This window comes from Gavialis gangeticus, unplaced genomic scaffold (genome assembly GCF_001723915.1).
Source record: "Gavialis gangeticus isolate Ggan-Ray unplaced genomic scaffold, GavGan_comp1, whole genome shotgun sequence".
In the NCBI taxonomy this organism is placed as follows: Eukaryota; Metazoa; Chordata; order Crocodylia; family Gavialidae; genus Gavialis; species Gavialis gangeticus.
Genome location: NW_017729004.1, coordinates 69,419,771 through 69,435,736, shown reverse-complemented (window position 1 = coordinate 69,435,736; position 15,966 = coordinate 69,419,771). Strand labels below are relative to the sequence as shown.

At 47.7% G+C, this 15,966-nt stretch overlaps 1 protein-coding gene across 5 annotated transcripts in view; it reads left to right on the top strand.

The window, feature by feature from the left end:
- ISPD (isoprenoid synthase domain containing) overlaps positions 1-15,966 on the top strand; it is a 265,206-nt gene that overhangs the window by 39,646 nt on the left and 209,594 nt on the right. For all 5 annotated transcript variants that reach the window (XM_019508509.1, XM_019508512.1, XM_019508510.1 and 2 more), the window contains exon 3: positions 2,474-2,623. In XM_019508509.1, coding sequence (XP_019364054.1) covers positions 2,474-2,623 — 150 coding nt within the window. The remainder of the gene's footprint in view (positions 1-2,473; positions 2,624-15,966) is intronic.

Sequence of the window (15,966 nt, the reverse complement as noted above, 5' to 3'; positions counted from 1 at the left end):
TGAGGCTGCAGCTGGAGTACTGCATCCAGTTTTGGGCCCCACAATTCAAAAAGGATGTGGAGGAGCTTGAGAGAGTCCAGAGCAGAGCCACGCGCATGATGAGAAGTCAGGAAAACACCTTACGACGACAGGCTGAGAGCCATGGGGCTCTAGCCCAGAAAAGCGCAGGCTCAGGGGTAACCTGATGGCCATCTGTAAGTTTATCAGGGGTGACCACCAGGATCTGGGGGAACGTTTGTTCACCAGAGCGCCCCAAGGGATGATGAGGTTGAACAGTCAAACTCCTGCAAGACAGTTTCAGGCTGGACATAAGGAAGAATTTCTTTACTGTCTGAGCCCCCAAGGTCTGGAATAGCCTGCCATCAGAGGTGGTTCAAGCACCTACACTGAACACCTTCAAGAGCAAATTGGATGCTTATCTTGCTGGGATCCTATGACCCCAGCTGACTTTCTGCCCTTTGGACGGGGGGCTGGATTCGATGATCTTCCGAGGTCCCTTCCAGCCCTAATGTCTATGAAATCTATGAAAAGCCTAAATACATGTGTAGACATGCCCAAAGGGTTCAAAAAGAATTTATTTTGTAATAGGAACCTAATAAAAAAGCCTATTAACATAAAGACATTTAAAGAGATCTGCAATTGGCAGTTTACCTTTTATACATTTTAAAACTGCCTTTTTAATTGAGTACACTTCATGTAAATTAGAGTATGTAGTCTGTGTGGGATCTTGCACTTAAATAGAACTATAGAGGCTGGATAAATATAAACGCATAGGACCTCATTTTTTAAAAAAGGCCATTCTTTTTCTTGTTTTGAATATTTGTTCCTTAAATATAAGTTGGGAAGTTTTTGTGAAGACATATACGTTGATCTCTGTAAAACAAAGCTATAAAATAGCTAGAACACTGTCTCAGTGTCTGGGACTCATCCTGAGGTTTTGAGCACCTTGATTCCCATTGGGTGCTTCTACACAAGATGTTAACTGTGCAGTAGCATAGTTTACTGTGAAGTAAGCATGTGTGTTTACACATGCACATGCTTACTACACAGCAAACCTGGCTAATTGCAAGCAAATTTGCTCCCTGCAAATGCCAAGCAGCAAATTTTACTTGCAATTACTAACGGAACTGCTGTGCACATGTAGATGACTGACCAGGAGCAAAACCTCCTGGGAGTTGCCTGCTGCCAGGGTGGGCTCTGCCATCGGAGGCTAGGCAGGGACTATGTACCCCTGCCCCAGTACCAGGGAGCTCTAAGCCCCTTGCTCTGAGATCACGATCAGGGAGGCTGGGAGATCCTTATTGCTGGATGTGGGCCCTGTGGTCACGGAGCTGGCACTGGGAGATGAGGGTCTCCCAGCTTGAGCCCCATGACTGCAGAGCTGAGCCTGGGAGATAAGGGTATCCCAGTGCTGGCCCCATGGTGTGGAGCTGGTGCTGGGAGCTTCCTGCTTGTGGGGCCTGGGGAGCTTGTTTCCTGCCCAGTTTCCCAGGCTGTTCCTCACCCAGCTCCATGCTTGTGGAGCTGAGTAGGGAACAAGTTCCCCAGCCTCAGCCCCATGTACAGGGCTGGGAACTGTTCTGGTCAGGGGCAGGTTGCAGCCCCATGCCCTGGCAGGTAATCTAGGCATGGGGCTTGGAAAGAGCTGTAGGGATGGGGTAGGTCCCAGTCCTCTGTCCTGATCTGCCAGCAGGGCAGCTAGCAGTGGGCTAGCTGCCTCACTGATGCATGGGGGCAAGGGATTGGGACCTGCCCCTCCCCTACAGCTCTTTCCAAGTCCCATGCCCGTGATTGAGGAGCCAGGGCCAGGAGCTCACTGCTGCCAGGGCAGGGGGGCATTGTTCCCTACTCTGGCAGCAGGGAGCTCCTGGGGGCAGGGTGCAGTGTCCCAGCCCTGGTTAAGAGACCGTTGTCTCCTGACCTGCTGCTGTCTGCCAGCCCCTGGGCTAGAGCTCCCCCTGGTGGCTGCAGGGGCCCATTGCAGGGCCCCAGGAGGTGGGAACAGTTTGCTGCCATTAGCAGCAAATCTGCTCCTGTTTCCCTGCATGTGTAGATGCCTGCCTAGGAGTGTTTACTTGCCAGTAGTTTTCTTGTAAGTAAACAGATCTTAGACCAGATGCAGGTGTAGACATGCCTATTTTAATATCACATTTTAATGTGGCCACATATCTCAGGATTGGCTACATAGCAGTAGGAGAAGTGTCAATACAGAATAATGGTGCTTGATTATGCGGGGGGAGGGGGAGAAAACTGTAAGTAGTTTGTGCTCCTTTAACTTTCTCTCAAGTTACTGGGAATTAAGGACAGTCAATATGTGTCAGAAGGTGCTTAACACCTGGCGGCTCTAAGCCCCAGAGCATATGTAAAGAGGTTAATATTTCACATTTGTTTTGGCTTGCACTTTCAGCAGAAATTAGTTAAGTTAAACGTTCAAGTGTATATTGAAGACTTTTTTTTTTGTTCTGTTCCCTAGGCAGCAGGAGCAATCCGTCCTCTTGTCTCGACTGTTATTGCTTCCTCTGCAGATGGTTGTTTAGACCATTCACTAGAACGTGCCAGGTATAGAGCAAGTGAAATGCCTCAGGCTTTCTTATTTGATATAATCTATCAAGCATATCATCAGGTAAGAATTTTGGCTTTTCAAAATGGAAGATTTTTTTTCTTTCTACTCCTTCATTGTACTTTTAAGGGAAGTAATTCACCTCTTCTGATTTTTTTTTCTGAAAATGTTAGATTAATTTCTATGGACCTATTCCAGATTTTATCAAATCACATGTTTGTTGTTTTGCTGTAGTCTTCTGAAGACAGTGTTTCTATATAGTTCATGTTTGTTCAATTTTTACCATTAGCAAGCTGCCAAATACAGATGTGGTGATAATTCTTGGATTTTGTGACAAAACATTATTTGTGCCTAATGATATATAATGAAAAACATACTGATTATGAGCCATATTATCTGTTGGTTTCATAGTAAATGATAAATTAATATCAAAAAGGAATTTCACTCTCAAGAATGTCTGTAATGTATGTTTCTTCCTTCAAGCATAAGTACATAATTTAATCTTTTAACTGTAATTGTGCAAAATTAGCATTGATTTTAAGATCCCATTAGTACAGACAACACAATTAAGTTAGAATAATGGTACTTATAGCAAGTATTCACTTCCTATTGCTTTTTCTCTGTCTCCAATGTAGTATCTGTCATTGATTCTCCATTCTTATTTTGACCCTTTTTTTAACTCTTCCACTTTATGAATGAAATGTAAATGACCAAGAAAAGGTGCTTTTCTACCCCAGTGGTAAAAGCCTGATCACCTGTCCATCATTTTAACAAAGTATTTTAAAACTAACAGGGTGCATCTACATGAGCATTTGATACGGGAGTAGTTTACTTGTGGGTAAACTACTAGCAAGTTAAATGCTCCCAGGCAGGCATCTACATGTACAGGGACGTGGGAGTAGATTTGCTGTTTCTATCAGCAAACTGCTCCTCCTTTCTGGGGCGCAGCAATCGTGCCCTGCTGCCACCAAGGGGAAGTCAGAGGCTCTGGCCACAGCTGGAGGCCATCTTTAAAAGGCAGCCCAATTCCCTACTCCCTGGGCAGTTGTGTTTCTGGCCAGGAACAGTGCGCACATTATGGGAACACATGTGGCAGCCCTTGTGCTGCAGCCTCTGCATCCCTGTGCCATGGCTGTTCCAGCCCCTAGCAGTGATGCCCAGTGCTCTGGGTTCCTGCTGGCTGCCGTGCTGGCCCGCCATGCTAGCTACCAGCTGGTCCATGGCGGCATGGGCCCTGCTGTCTCCCCCACACACAGTACCCACCGGCCTAGCCACTGCTACTGTGCAGCTGTCATCGGACCCCGTTCTGCTGGTTGGACCCCAGCAGGGATGCCAATGATGAGGTCCAGGATGCCACACTGGAGCCACCCTCACCCTCCTGGCCCTCCAGCCCTGCTGCCTCTAGCTCCTCCAGGCCAGCCAGGACTGGTGACTACATGCCATCTAGCAGAGTGGTTATCAAACTTTTTGTACCAGGACCCATTTGTAAACATGGATGTCCAGTCCTGACCCAGTGCCCATCACTCCCAACTTGCTGCCCCCCACCCCCAGGCTGTAGCTTTCCCAGTGTGGGAAAGGGGGGGCGGGGGGGGCAAGCAGCCTCTTGCAGGCTGGAACTCTGCCAGCCTGCAAGGGAAAAGACACAGTTTTCCACATTTTTTTTTTCCTTTAAAGGGGAATCCATTCTTAAAATTTGTTTGCAACCCATTCATATATTCTTGTGACCCACTTTTGGGTCACGACCCACAGGTTGGAAAACGCTGATTTAGCACACCTGGGATGACTAGCAGTGGCTGTGGGCATTCAGGATGACCCAGGCCCCCTTCCAGGACCTTCTGGAGCAGCTCTGCCTGCACCTAGAGTGAAAGGGCACCAATATGCAGCCACCTTTCCTCGTGGACAGTTTGTTGGCCGTTGCCCTACTGGGGCTTACCACGACCATCAGCCTCTGGTATGTGGGCCACCTTTTCGATGTGGGCAAGGCCACCAGCAGGCAGGTCATCCTGGAGGTACGTGGTGCCCTCTGAGATGTGCTGGGGCACATTGTTCTACACATGCCTGACCTTCTGGTGGTGGTGGCGGAGTTCTGTGCTCTGAGATTCCCCCAGTGCATTGGGGCTGTGGACAGGATCCACACCCCTGGCACCTGCCTGCCCCACATAACCACCCCCACTACAGCCGGAGGGGCTCTCACTCCATTGTGCTCTAGGCCGTTGTCAACCACCTCAGTGCCTTCACCAGTGTGAGTGTAGGCTGGGTGGGCGGTGCCCATGATGCCCGCCTCTTCAGGAACTGCCCTGTCAGCCCTGGTGCAGAGCGAGCACTGTGTGTCAGAGGTACCAGACCTGTAGCTAGGCTACATGGTAGTCCTGCCCCTTCTAACTGGGGACCTCATCTACCTGCTCCTCCCCTTGCTCTTGAAGCCCTACGCCGGCCAACTGAACCCCCACCAGGCCCACTTCAGCAAGTGCCTGAGCCAGACCTGTGCCCTGGTCGAGCTCACCTTTGCCTGCCTCAAGGGCCACTGATGCACCCTCACTGCCCACCTCTAGTTCACTGAGGACAACATCACTCAGGTGATAATTGCAGCCTGTGTGCTACATAACATCTAAGAGACCTGGTCGTAGGAAGCACAGCTGACAGGATGCCTGACAAGCAAGGGCACCACCTGTGGCAGCAGCACAGGCAGTGGCCCCTGCCCCTCCCCCCACAGAGGCCCTGTGCAAACTGCACACCGGTCCCCTGGGGCCAGGGTACTGGGTATGAGAGGTGCTGGCTTGATCATCTCCTCCTGTGCTCTCTGCTATTGCCCACATGCACAGCCACCCATGGACCTCTAGCCCACCACCCTCCCCAAGCACCATGCTTGTTGTGGACAGTTGTCAGAAAAACACTTTATTGGCCTTACAACAGACCCCACCTCCCTCTTTTCTTCCCAACACCAGAGCCTTTCCACCATCCACCTACCAACAATAAAACACTCTCTTCCCCGTGCAACTTTTTTACAATGTGGTGTGTTCGTGTGCCCTCCTGGGATAGGCAGTTGTAGGGGTGGGGCACCTAGGCAGTGGAGCCTGAGGACAGGTGGCCTACACTTTGGCCTCTAGTCATGCCCCTGTGGGTGAGCATGCCATGGCGATTTTAGCGGGCAGGGGACTCACCCAGGGCCAATGGTGGCTTGCCCAGGACCGATGGTAGCTGCTGATTTCCCCCAGTGCAGACCTTCCCAGCAACCAGGGCCAGCGTGCAGTCCTGGCCCCGCTGCAGGTTGCTCCTGCTCCACGCCTGTGAGGAGTTGCAGTGATTGGTGGGGCTAGGCCTTGGCAGGAGGCCTGGGTGACAGGGGGCCCAGGCTGGGGTCTGTGGCAGGGGCTCCTGGCTTGTGGAGGTGGTGCTGGATCTCTACCCAGGTCTATGAGATGGCCTGCTTCTGGGCAGCGGGCGGCTGTCAGAGGCAGGTGGGGCGAGGGTTGGGGGCCTACGCTCCCCTGGCCATGATTGTGCCCTGCTCCTACAGGGCCTCCATGTTCTTGTGCTCCAGGGCCAGGAACTGTGCCCTGTACTCCTGGTGTTCCTGATCCCACATGGGTGACATCCTCTGCCCTCCCACCTGTCCTGCCATGCAAGGTTCTCGACCACCACATCTGCGCATCCACCTGCCAGTTCTCCACAGCCGTCACCAATCCCTCATCCTTCTGCAGAGCTGGTGCATCACCAGGGTCCAGGCTATGGGCAGCAGTGATCCTGAGACTGTATTCCAGCTACCAACAGTGGCCTCTCCCCCATCGTGAAGCTGCAGGGCCTGCAGAGCCACAAGAAAGAAGCTGTTTGTGAGAGGTTGCAACATTTCTAAGATGAGATACTTCGTACCAGGGGCTATGCGCTGCCCAGCTTCAGATCAGGGGTCAGGTGTGCATGGATGCCCAGGGGCCATCCTAAGTCAGCTAGGCAGGCTTGGGCTCAGGTGGCTGTCAGCCGAGACCCCTGTCTCCGCTTGCTCCCCTGGGGCTGGTGGGCTACTGGGTGCTGGCTGCTTCCTCCACCCTGTTCCCAGGCTGGAACGGCACCTGCTGCTGTGGCTCGAGATTCCCTTTTCGTTCTATAGGCCAGCCTGTCTCCTGTGCTGCTGCCTGGCCCATGGTGCTGGGGCTTGGGAGCCGCAGGGCTCCTGGATGACTGGGAAGAGGAGCTGCCTGCACCCCCACCTTCCCCACAGGGGTCTTCTCTGGGGAGGCACCCTGGGACTGACACTTGCTCCCCCCACCCCACCGTGCCTGAGTTGCACCCCATGCATGCTCCTGCTGCATGTGTCATGGGTGCTGCACAAGGAATTATTTGCATGGATCAAAGGGTGCCCAATCCTCTACACCCTGCTGCTGCTGATTGCCAGGGTGCCCTTGGCACACCTGGCATGGGACCCTGAGCTTCAACTGTGCAGGGGACAAGCCCAGGCTGGCCTGCAATGTCTGCCATCACCTGGAGGGCCACTTGTAGCTGTGCTTCATGTCTCTGCCCTGCACAGCTGAGAGAGAGATCACCACCAGCATGGGTGCATTCTTTGGCATGTGAGAGACCTGTGCTTGCCTAGCTGTGGAGGCATGGGCTGCTCAATAAAGTTTTGTATTGTCTCCCACCTTCCTGTGTGCTGTAGTGGGGAGGAATCTGGGGGCTAGAGGAGCGTGACTGGCTTGGGCAGGGAGAGGGGCAGGAAGTGGGTGCCAAGGACAAGGGTAGGGAGGGCACTTCTCCCAGTGTAGGGCTTACCATGTGGGTAGGACTAGCGTGCCCAGCAGCTCCAGTTGGTCCTGACTGGTGGTGATGATGTGCAGCTTCAGATGGTGTCCTTGGGTGGTGGGGCATGGTGTGCAGGTGCCTGGTCAGGGGCCCCTTCTGGGGAGGAGCTGGTGCTGCTGCCAGTTGGAGGTGACCTGCTGGCCATGCCTTGTTCCTAGAGCTGAGGCTGTGGAGCTGTCAGGACAGGCACTGGCCTGGGCTCCCTGAGCTGCTGGTGGAGGCTGGGGGTGGGGAGGTTCGTGGAATGGGCTTCTGGCACCCCAAGAGGCCCTCCCCCAGTGACATGTCACTGTGGGTGCCAGGCTGGAGTGGGGGTTCTGGCAGGCTGCCCATGCTGGTGTACAGTGTGGCTGTGGCTTGTGTCCTGGAGCGCAAGGATCTCAGGTAACTTCCTCATAAAGGGCATGGACTTGTGGCATTCCTTGACTGATGGTTGTGGTTGATGATGGTGACCCACTGTGCCCGGAAGGCCTTGACCTTTATGCAGCACTGCTGTGCCAGCTGGTCATGCCCACATTCCCACATCTGGCCTGACAGCCCCTCATAGATGTGGGTTGAAGCGCCTGCTTCATGTGAACTGCCACTGCACTTCAGCCTCTCCCATGCCATAGCACCACACCACGAGTTGCCAGTTTCCTCCATGGACCAACTGGGGGCCTGGGTGGCAGCAGTGAATGGCGTTGGTGACGAGGCCATCGGGACTCCCATGCCAACTCTCCAGGATTCCGTCTAACTGTTCCTGTGCTGTTGGAGTTGGGCAGCTGCCTGCAGCACCCAACACAGGAGCACGACGTAGGACTAGGAACCACGTGGAGAGGCGATGCCCCACAGTACCTGCAGGTTCCAGGCAGGCTGCTGTGGGCAGCTGGCACTGGTCTTGGCAGCTGGGAGCTGGCTGCAGTTTGGCTGGGGGGCTGGCAGGCCTGGCAGGAGCCTGCAGCAGGCTGTCATACCAGGCAGCGGCGCTGGGGTGCAGGCAGACTGGCACAGGTAGTCTGCAGCCTGTTGAGGGGCAGCAGATGCCAAGATTTCCCATTCAGGTTCTGTGCTGTTGTACCCAAGAGCTCAAAATGCCCGCAGCCTTTTAAAGGGGCTGTGGCTGGAGCTGCCACAGAGGTTGCCCAGTCCTGAAGTAGGAGAGGTTTTCAGCCCTGGTTTCCTAAGGCTGAGCTCAGGCTGGCTCCCTAGTGGCAGGGGTGACTGGGAGCAAATCTGCTCCTGGATGGTGTCTACACAAGCTTTACTGCACAGTTAAGTACTCATGAGTATATTTGCTACTTGCATTGGCAGATAGCAAATTTACTCACAAGTAGCAATTTTTTACTGCACAGTAAGTGTGCACATTTAGACATGCATGCTTACTGCACAGTCAACTACACTACTGTGCAGTAAAACATCTCGTGTAGATGTGTCCACAGACTAGCATGCTTAAAGTTAGGTATATGCTTAAGTACCTCACTAGATCAAAGCATTAGTTGAAGGACTTTGCATAGTCAATCCTGTGTGTGTACATTATAATAAACTGTTGTTGTGGAAAATATAATTATGAAAAATAAACATTTTACAAATATAGAAGTATGAAATACACCATATGTTACAGTAAATGGTCAGGTTTTATAATGCAGTCTTTGATATACTTTGATTAATAGCTGACCATGATAAACTTGTAAATTCAATCTCAGTTTTAATTTTCCTTTAATCTGATGTATTGCATTAATATCATCCTTATCTAACAGAAAAATCTGGGCTAGTTTGATAAACCTTAACTTCTTTGCCCTTCTTTCTCTTGATGTTTGCTTTAGTTTGCCGCACCCTCCATTCACAGTTTATTGGAAGCACTCCAGGCTTTAGTCTTCCTGCTCTACTTCCTCTTCACTCATCAGCTTGTGAGAATTGTCTATCCTCCAGGGATCTCCCCGGTTGGTCCCTGGGAGCAAAGAATTTCTTCATTTGTCACTTGGAAGGGAATTAGTTTTTCACTGCATTAGCCATCACGTTCCCACTTAGCCTTCTCTTTTCTAGAGTAAACAAGCACTCAAAAGAGAGGAGGTGGAAAAAAGGAAAAAAATTCCCCTGTTACAAAACTATAGTATTTAGGATGATGTTCACATTATATTTTAAATCCCGTGTTCCCTCCTGGTATCCCAGCTACTTCAGAGTTTGACAGCAAAGGAAACAAGGGATGCATCTACATGTGCATGTTAATGCGACACAATAAACTTCAGTGTGTATTGCACTGGACTTTATTGCTCTCAGGCTCTGTCTTTACACATGCACCTGGGACTGCAGCACATTGAGCCAGGTTGGAGCCATTCTAACTGGCAGGAGCCAGGGCGTCAGCCTGCAAGCCTGGAGCTTCTCCAACATGGCTCAGCATTTTGCAGAGAGGCTGGCTAGGGCATAAGGGTGCTCCAGTGCAGGGTGTCCTTCCAGCCCTTCCAGTGTGTACATGTGCAGTGCTGCACAGTAAAAAAAAAAACAAAAAAAAAAACCCCAAAAACTCCACAGCAGGATAGTATTTGTATTTACAAGTACTACCCTGCTGTGAAGTTTATTAGTTTCCTGCAGCCTAATAAAGCTGCCCATGTAGATGCCAAGATGGTTTTTTGCAGAGCTAATTAGTCAACTGTAGTAAATGTCTTGTGTAGATGTGCCCAAGGAGTAGTTACAGCTGCTCAAGTCTTTCTACCCTCTATTTAGTAACTTGGGACCTTCAGGAGGCTGCTGACTAAACGTGTCTGGCTTAAGTGCACACAGCAGGTGTGCACCCTGTTAGCAAATATATGTGGAACTAGATGGATTAATAGCCTCTTCTCTCTTTGCATGTGTATCTTTTATGGCAGCCTGTAATTAAATGGTCAGATACTGTTTTTCAGAAACATACTATACACTATTTTTCTATACTACTTTGAAGGTAAAAGTGTGATGGGCCCCACTGCAGGCATGCTATAAGTTTCTGAACTGTTCTGACCAGTTAGTTAGTTGTTTGTATTAGCTCCAGTCAAGGATTAGCTTCTTGTTTTGCTAGGAATTATGGATACAAATACCAAAAAGAGGGTCAATGAGTTCATAACTTGGGTACTGTAGGAGACTCTTTGTAGCAATCAAGGGGGAAAACTGTTTTACGATTATTAACTAATCTCCACTACACCTTCATGAAGAAAATAGATGTCATTATACCATTTTACAGATGATTAAGGAGTAGGGAGAAGTTAAATAGTTTACCCAAGATCACACAACAGGTCAGAGGCGAAGTCTGGAGAGGGGATTTGGTTACATCAGCAGTGGAAGCAACTACTTTATTTTGGTTGTAATGTGTGTGTATGTGTACTGATCTTTTGAAAGTCTTTTGGTCCTCATGACTCCCTGCTTGTCTACTATTACCACTAGACTGCTTTCACTTCTGTTTTCCAGATTTCCCTGTGGAATATCTGTGCATTTTATTATATTGCATTGTATACACTGGATCTTTGTTCATTTGAGTAAGTTCTCTATGTTCGGTTTGTATTACTCTACTATCAGCTGAGGCATTTGCATCTTCTCTCAGGTTGAATTTAATAGTTTGTTCTTTCAGATCACGGCTGTCCAACTGGTTGCCTGGTTGGAGGCATTAACCAGTGTTTCTTGGGCTCATCAATTGCTCTGGTTGCTTCTTGTGTCTCTGGGCTCAACCTCCCTCCTCCAGCCTCTGCTTCCTGCCCTTACCCATTGGGCAAGGCAGTACAACCAGAAGGGCCCATGGAGCTCCAGCCTGGGGAAAGTTGTGGAGCCTGGGCTCCCATGCAGGGTGAGACTGCTGTGGGGTGGCACCTATGATGAGGAGAGGGTCAAGGTGGTCTGTGCTTCATGGGATACAGCCTGCAGGCGGGTTGGACCTCAGCTGTTGAGAAAATGGGCAGTCTTATTCCAGATCATTAATTGAGCTATTTAGGCAGGTGGGCTGTAACCCATAGATCCCTAGGGGAATAAGCATATGTTACAAAAATAGCAAAAATCCTAACAAAAAAGAGTATGTGAACTGGTTATTTATTTGATATTGTTGGTTGTGCTGGCAAGGGTTTTAGATAGCTAATCTTTACTTTTGGTGGGAAACAGACCTCTTAGCATATTGCAGCAGTTTTGTTACATCTAGGAAAGTATTTTTCCCTTAAAATAATGTCATGTTGACAAACCCAGGCATTTCAAAGTGAACATCATTTAACTATGTAGATTAAGCAACTGTACAAAAGACATGGCAAACAATTGATTAAAATAATGTCTCCGTGCTAAAGAGCTCTTGTTGTTTCTTAGTACAGTATTTTGCAATATTCCCAGTAAATCCTTCCATATCAGGTAGCTGAAACAGGCCTTCCAAAAAAGAGAAGCCATAACTTATTACTGTCAAAGTTTATAAGAAGCTCAAAGAGCCAGTCAGACTTACTAGGTTAACAGAAATAAAACCCATCATTTTGGGACATGTGTTTTATTCTACCCATGTCAGTCCCTGGGGAAATCAGAAAACTACAAGTGTCAATTATAAGTCCACCCTTTCCAAGAATAGCCAATAAAAGACTAGCTTTATAGACCAGGCATGTTCTTTTTTGCCTAAGGAAGTTTAGGGTTCCCAAGCATATTTTTAAATTAAACTAGGATCCTCTATCCAAAGCATCTTCCTGCAGTTTGAAAATGACAGGGAACATCACTTAGTAGAAGTCAAGCATTCCCTAGAGCAGTGTCATAAGAGGAATCAGATATCAGGAAATCAAATAGACTCCATTTCCTTTCATCAGAATAGTCCTGGGATAATTTTAAAACATGCAATCTGTATCTGACAGATTTGCAGAATATATAGAAAGCCTTTATATTCAGTAAAAATACATCTTGTGGTAGCGTGTCATATTAGTGTGCAGACTAGTGCAGCATGATACAGGAAAGCTGAAATACATATTACATACCACATGCTGTGTCAAGACTGGGCATCTACCCATGTGATTATGTTTAAGGTGGGCTACTTAGTTAAAAAAACCAAAAACTAGATATCTGATTTTTAGTATCTGTCTTACTTGGTAGAAAGGCAACTGAAAGCAGAAGTGGAGGAAGAGGAAATGTAGATAGGAATTCTCTCTGAACCAATTAGGGGTACTGCCCTCAGGCATGTCCACATGACCCTTATAAACATCAAAAACAAAACTCTTCTTGATCCAGTTCAAGGGAGGGGATGCTGTAATGGCATGCTGCCACTTTTCTAGGCTCCATGCACAGCTTTTAGGAATGTGCTTCCTTTCCAGCCCAGGTGGTACTCTTCAGTTTTTGGGCAGCGATGGCTGACTGGTCACACCTGGGCATGGAGAAGCTGCAGCATTTCCTGTCTTCATAAGAAAGGGTGGCTAATTATAAGCATAGCAATGGACATGTAGACTGTAGGAAGCTTCATGTAAATGTTGTAATGCTAAATTCCAGGAGAAATTTTTTTCTGGAATGGAAGTACTGTTGGTAGAATGTCCATAAAACTTGAGAATGAAATTGGGAGAAGAGAAATTCTATAAACTATTCAATCAGGGCTCTAGCAGAAGATAATAAAAACTTCAAGCATTCTTATTAACCCCCACCCCTCCTTCCTGCGTGTATGCATGCATAAACACACGCACACAATTTTCTTGTCTATCGGAACTCCACAGGGAAAATGGGTGGGGAAGAGTTGCCTGGAAATAGGAAGAGAATAGGCTGCTGTTAAGGCCACTGTAGTAGCAGTAGTAGTGGCTAACGGTTGGCCCCTTCAACCAGTGAATAAGTAAGTAGCTGTCTCTGGAATCTGCTGTAGTAATATTTAAAGGGGAATAGCAATATAAAGATTCATTTTCTTACACATATATGAAACATTTTAATATCTTCTGTAATGGGAAGTCAGCTGCAGCAGTTTAGTCATATTTTGGCATAGGTCAGGCTGATCTTTCCAGGAAAAATGTCTAGACTGTTTTTGGGACTTTTCTGTGGATACAAGCATTGCTGAATGAATCAGTGTCCATCAAGTGACATCATCTGTAGCAACTAAGAACTAAAAAGAACAATATTGGACAAATATTTGACTAAAAGCTTGGTGTATTGGAGTTAGGTCAGATGCAGAAGAGCTGTATACTTGAATTTGGACATAGGCATAATTTAGGGTTACCATACATGCGGGTTTTCCCAGATGTCTACTTCTTTGGACTCCTGTGCTGTGTTTGGGCGGGTTTTTAAAATAAGAGGAAATGTCTGGGTTTCCTGCTGTCCGGGTCTGGCTGCTTTGGGCTGGGAGTAGCAGGCAAGCTGATTGGCTGTTGGGGGTCATGTGCTCCCTGCGTGGGCTCCGGTAAGAGAGTGAGAGTATAAAAGAGAGTGGGCGCGTGTGCTCGCAATGCGGGAGCTGCTTGGCTTGGGCAGCAGGGCTGTGGGGTGGGGTGGGCGGCAGGGGGCTATGGTTCAGGAGTGAAGGGCACTGGCAGGGTTGAGGGGCAGGGGGTTGCGGGTCTGGAGTGAGCATTGCTAGTGCTGGTGGAGGGGTCAGGGGCTGTGGGTCAGGGGTGAGGGGCACCACAAGGGGTGGGGGGCAGGGTACTGCTGTTTGGGAGTGAGGGGTACTGGCAGGGCTGGGATCAGTGGTCTGGAGTGAGGGGCAACCACTGCCCCTCCACCCCATCATATTCTCTACCCCTTGGTGACAGGTGTTCACTTTTTTGGACCTGGAAATTTGGTAACCCTACATAATTAGGTGCCTACATCTAAAATTGTAGTAGTTTCTAGTGCTGTAGATGTGCTGGTCCAGGAAATATGATTGGCAAAGATTTTTCTTTGTGATTTGCCTCTTGTTGGACCAACTGTATAGTTGGAAGAGGACAGAAGTAGAGAGAACTTGAGCTAAATGCATTTACCTAATTCCTATTTTAATAAGATGAGGTTGGAGTTTGCTATTCACTCAGGTAAAATGGGATATTCAAACTTCTAGCTGAGATTTTTAGGTTGTGAATTAACTGTGGGAATAGATGGATGCGAACACACTGAAGATCCATTACCTTCCTTTTTAAAGGTCACATGTTAAATTGAAGTAGGCAGACAGATTTGAGTATACATTATAATGAATCAAGACAAAATGGTACTTGGCATGCCAGTGCAAGCGAACTGAGTTTGTATGTGCAACTTGCTGAAGGGTCTGCATATTGGACATCAGACTCTTCAGCCACTCAAGAGGCTGTGGTGGTATCCAGTAGCTCACCACAGGCATAATCCCCATGGTCTCCTGGGACTGATGGCTGCCAATGATGATAATGACTCATGATGCTGAGCTTTTGAATTTTTAAATGAGAGCTTGCTTAGTTGTTTTATCACCTTATCATATGATGGTGATATGTTACAGGAGTCATATCAGCCTCTATGAAATTATTTTGCACACATTTTAGTCACCATGGGCTAAATGCTACATCATTTTTACATACTTAAATAGCACTTGTGTAGGTTTTATTTCTGTATTTATGTACAGTTTAAGTTCTGTATCCACTTGTGGGAGACTGGGATCACTTGGGTATGTGTTACTTGCTAGAAATAAAATGGAGGAGGCTGGCCCTTGCTTTTAGCTCAATAACTTGATAGTTGTCGTACTTGTCTAAGGGACAGAGACCCGGGTTTCAAGCCTATCTCATCTAGAAGGGATTTGAACCTACAACTCCTGTTTTCCTGCAAAGTGCTCTAACCACCAGACCATGGGCTAAATCTTCCCAGTGTACTCTAGCCCTCCTTGAGGGTGATCCACTGGACAGCTGCAGGGGGAAGCCATAGGGCTAGAAAGAGGTGAATAGAGTAGAGGGAAGGTGGCTTAGTAAGATAGACGCTTCTCAGAAAGAGAGTGGGCCCTGGCCCTGGTCCCTGATCTGAACAGCTTTTCTGCACTTTCCTTTCAATGTACAGTAGATAAAACAGATAAAGAACAGAGGTATAGTTTTTGTGGTTAGCTAACTGTGGTTTTCCTGCTACTAAAGTTTGGGAGCTTACCTAATATTACAATATTATTATAATCTAAATTGGGCATAAGTAGCAAAAACTCAGTTTAGGTAGCTATGTTGGTGCCACTTAGTTGCATAAAGGTAAAGTAGGATGCAGTCCAGTATATGAAATTAATATACAGTTTTGTGGTCTGGTACTTTAGTCATGTCTGAAACTTTTTCACATGAATCTAATGTGCAGCCTTGGAAAGGGTGCATGTGAGAGAGAGAGGTAGAGTGGGAGACTTTGTTAAGTGCCAATATGTAAAATTGAATTTTGCATACAATTTTTAGTAATAATTTCTTATGTCTTCTAAATCTAAGTTGCATAAAATTTGTAGTTGTGTAGCATATTAACACTTTTTAAAGGATGTGCATGTATGTGTGTGGGCTTTCCTGCCTCTCATCAAATCTGTTATGGAATGTTATGCATCTAAAAGTGATAATTGATTTGGTTGGGAGCTCGAAAAAAAGAAAATAATCACCTAATATAAATAGACTGTGTTTGGCGCTGCAAGCCAGTGCTAGTGTCTTACTAGCTAGAATCCTAGAGGTAGCATACTTCTGCCTGTCTTCAAAATGTAATTGTTAATTATAATTTTATATTTGAAAAACTTTATT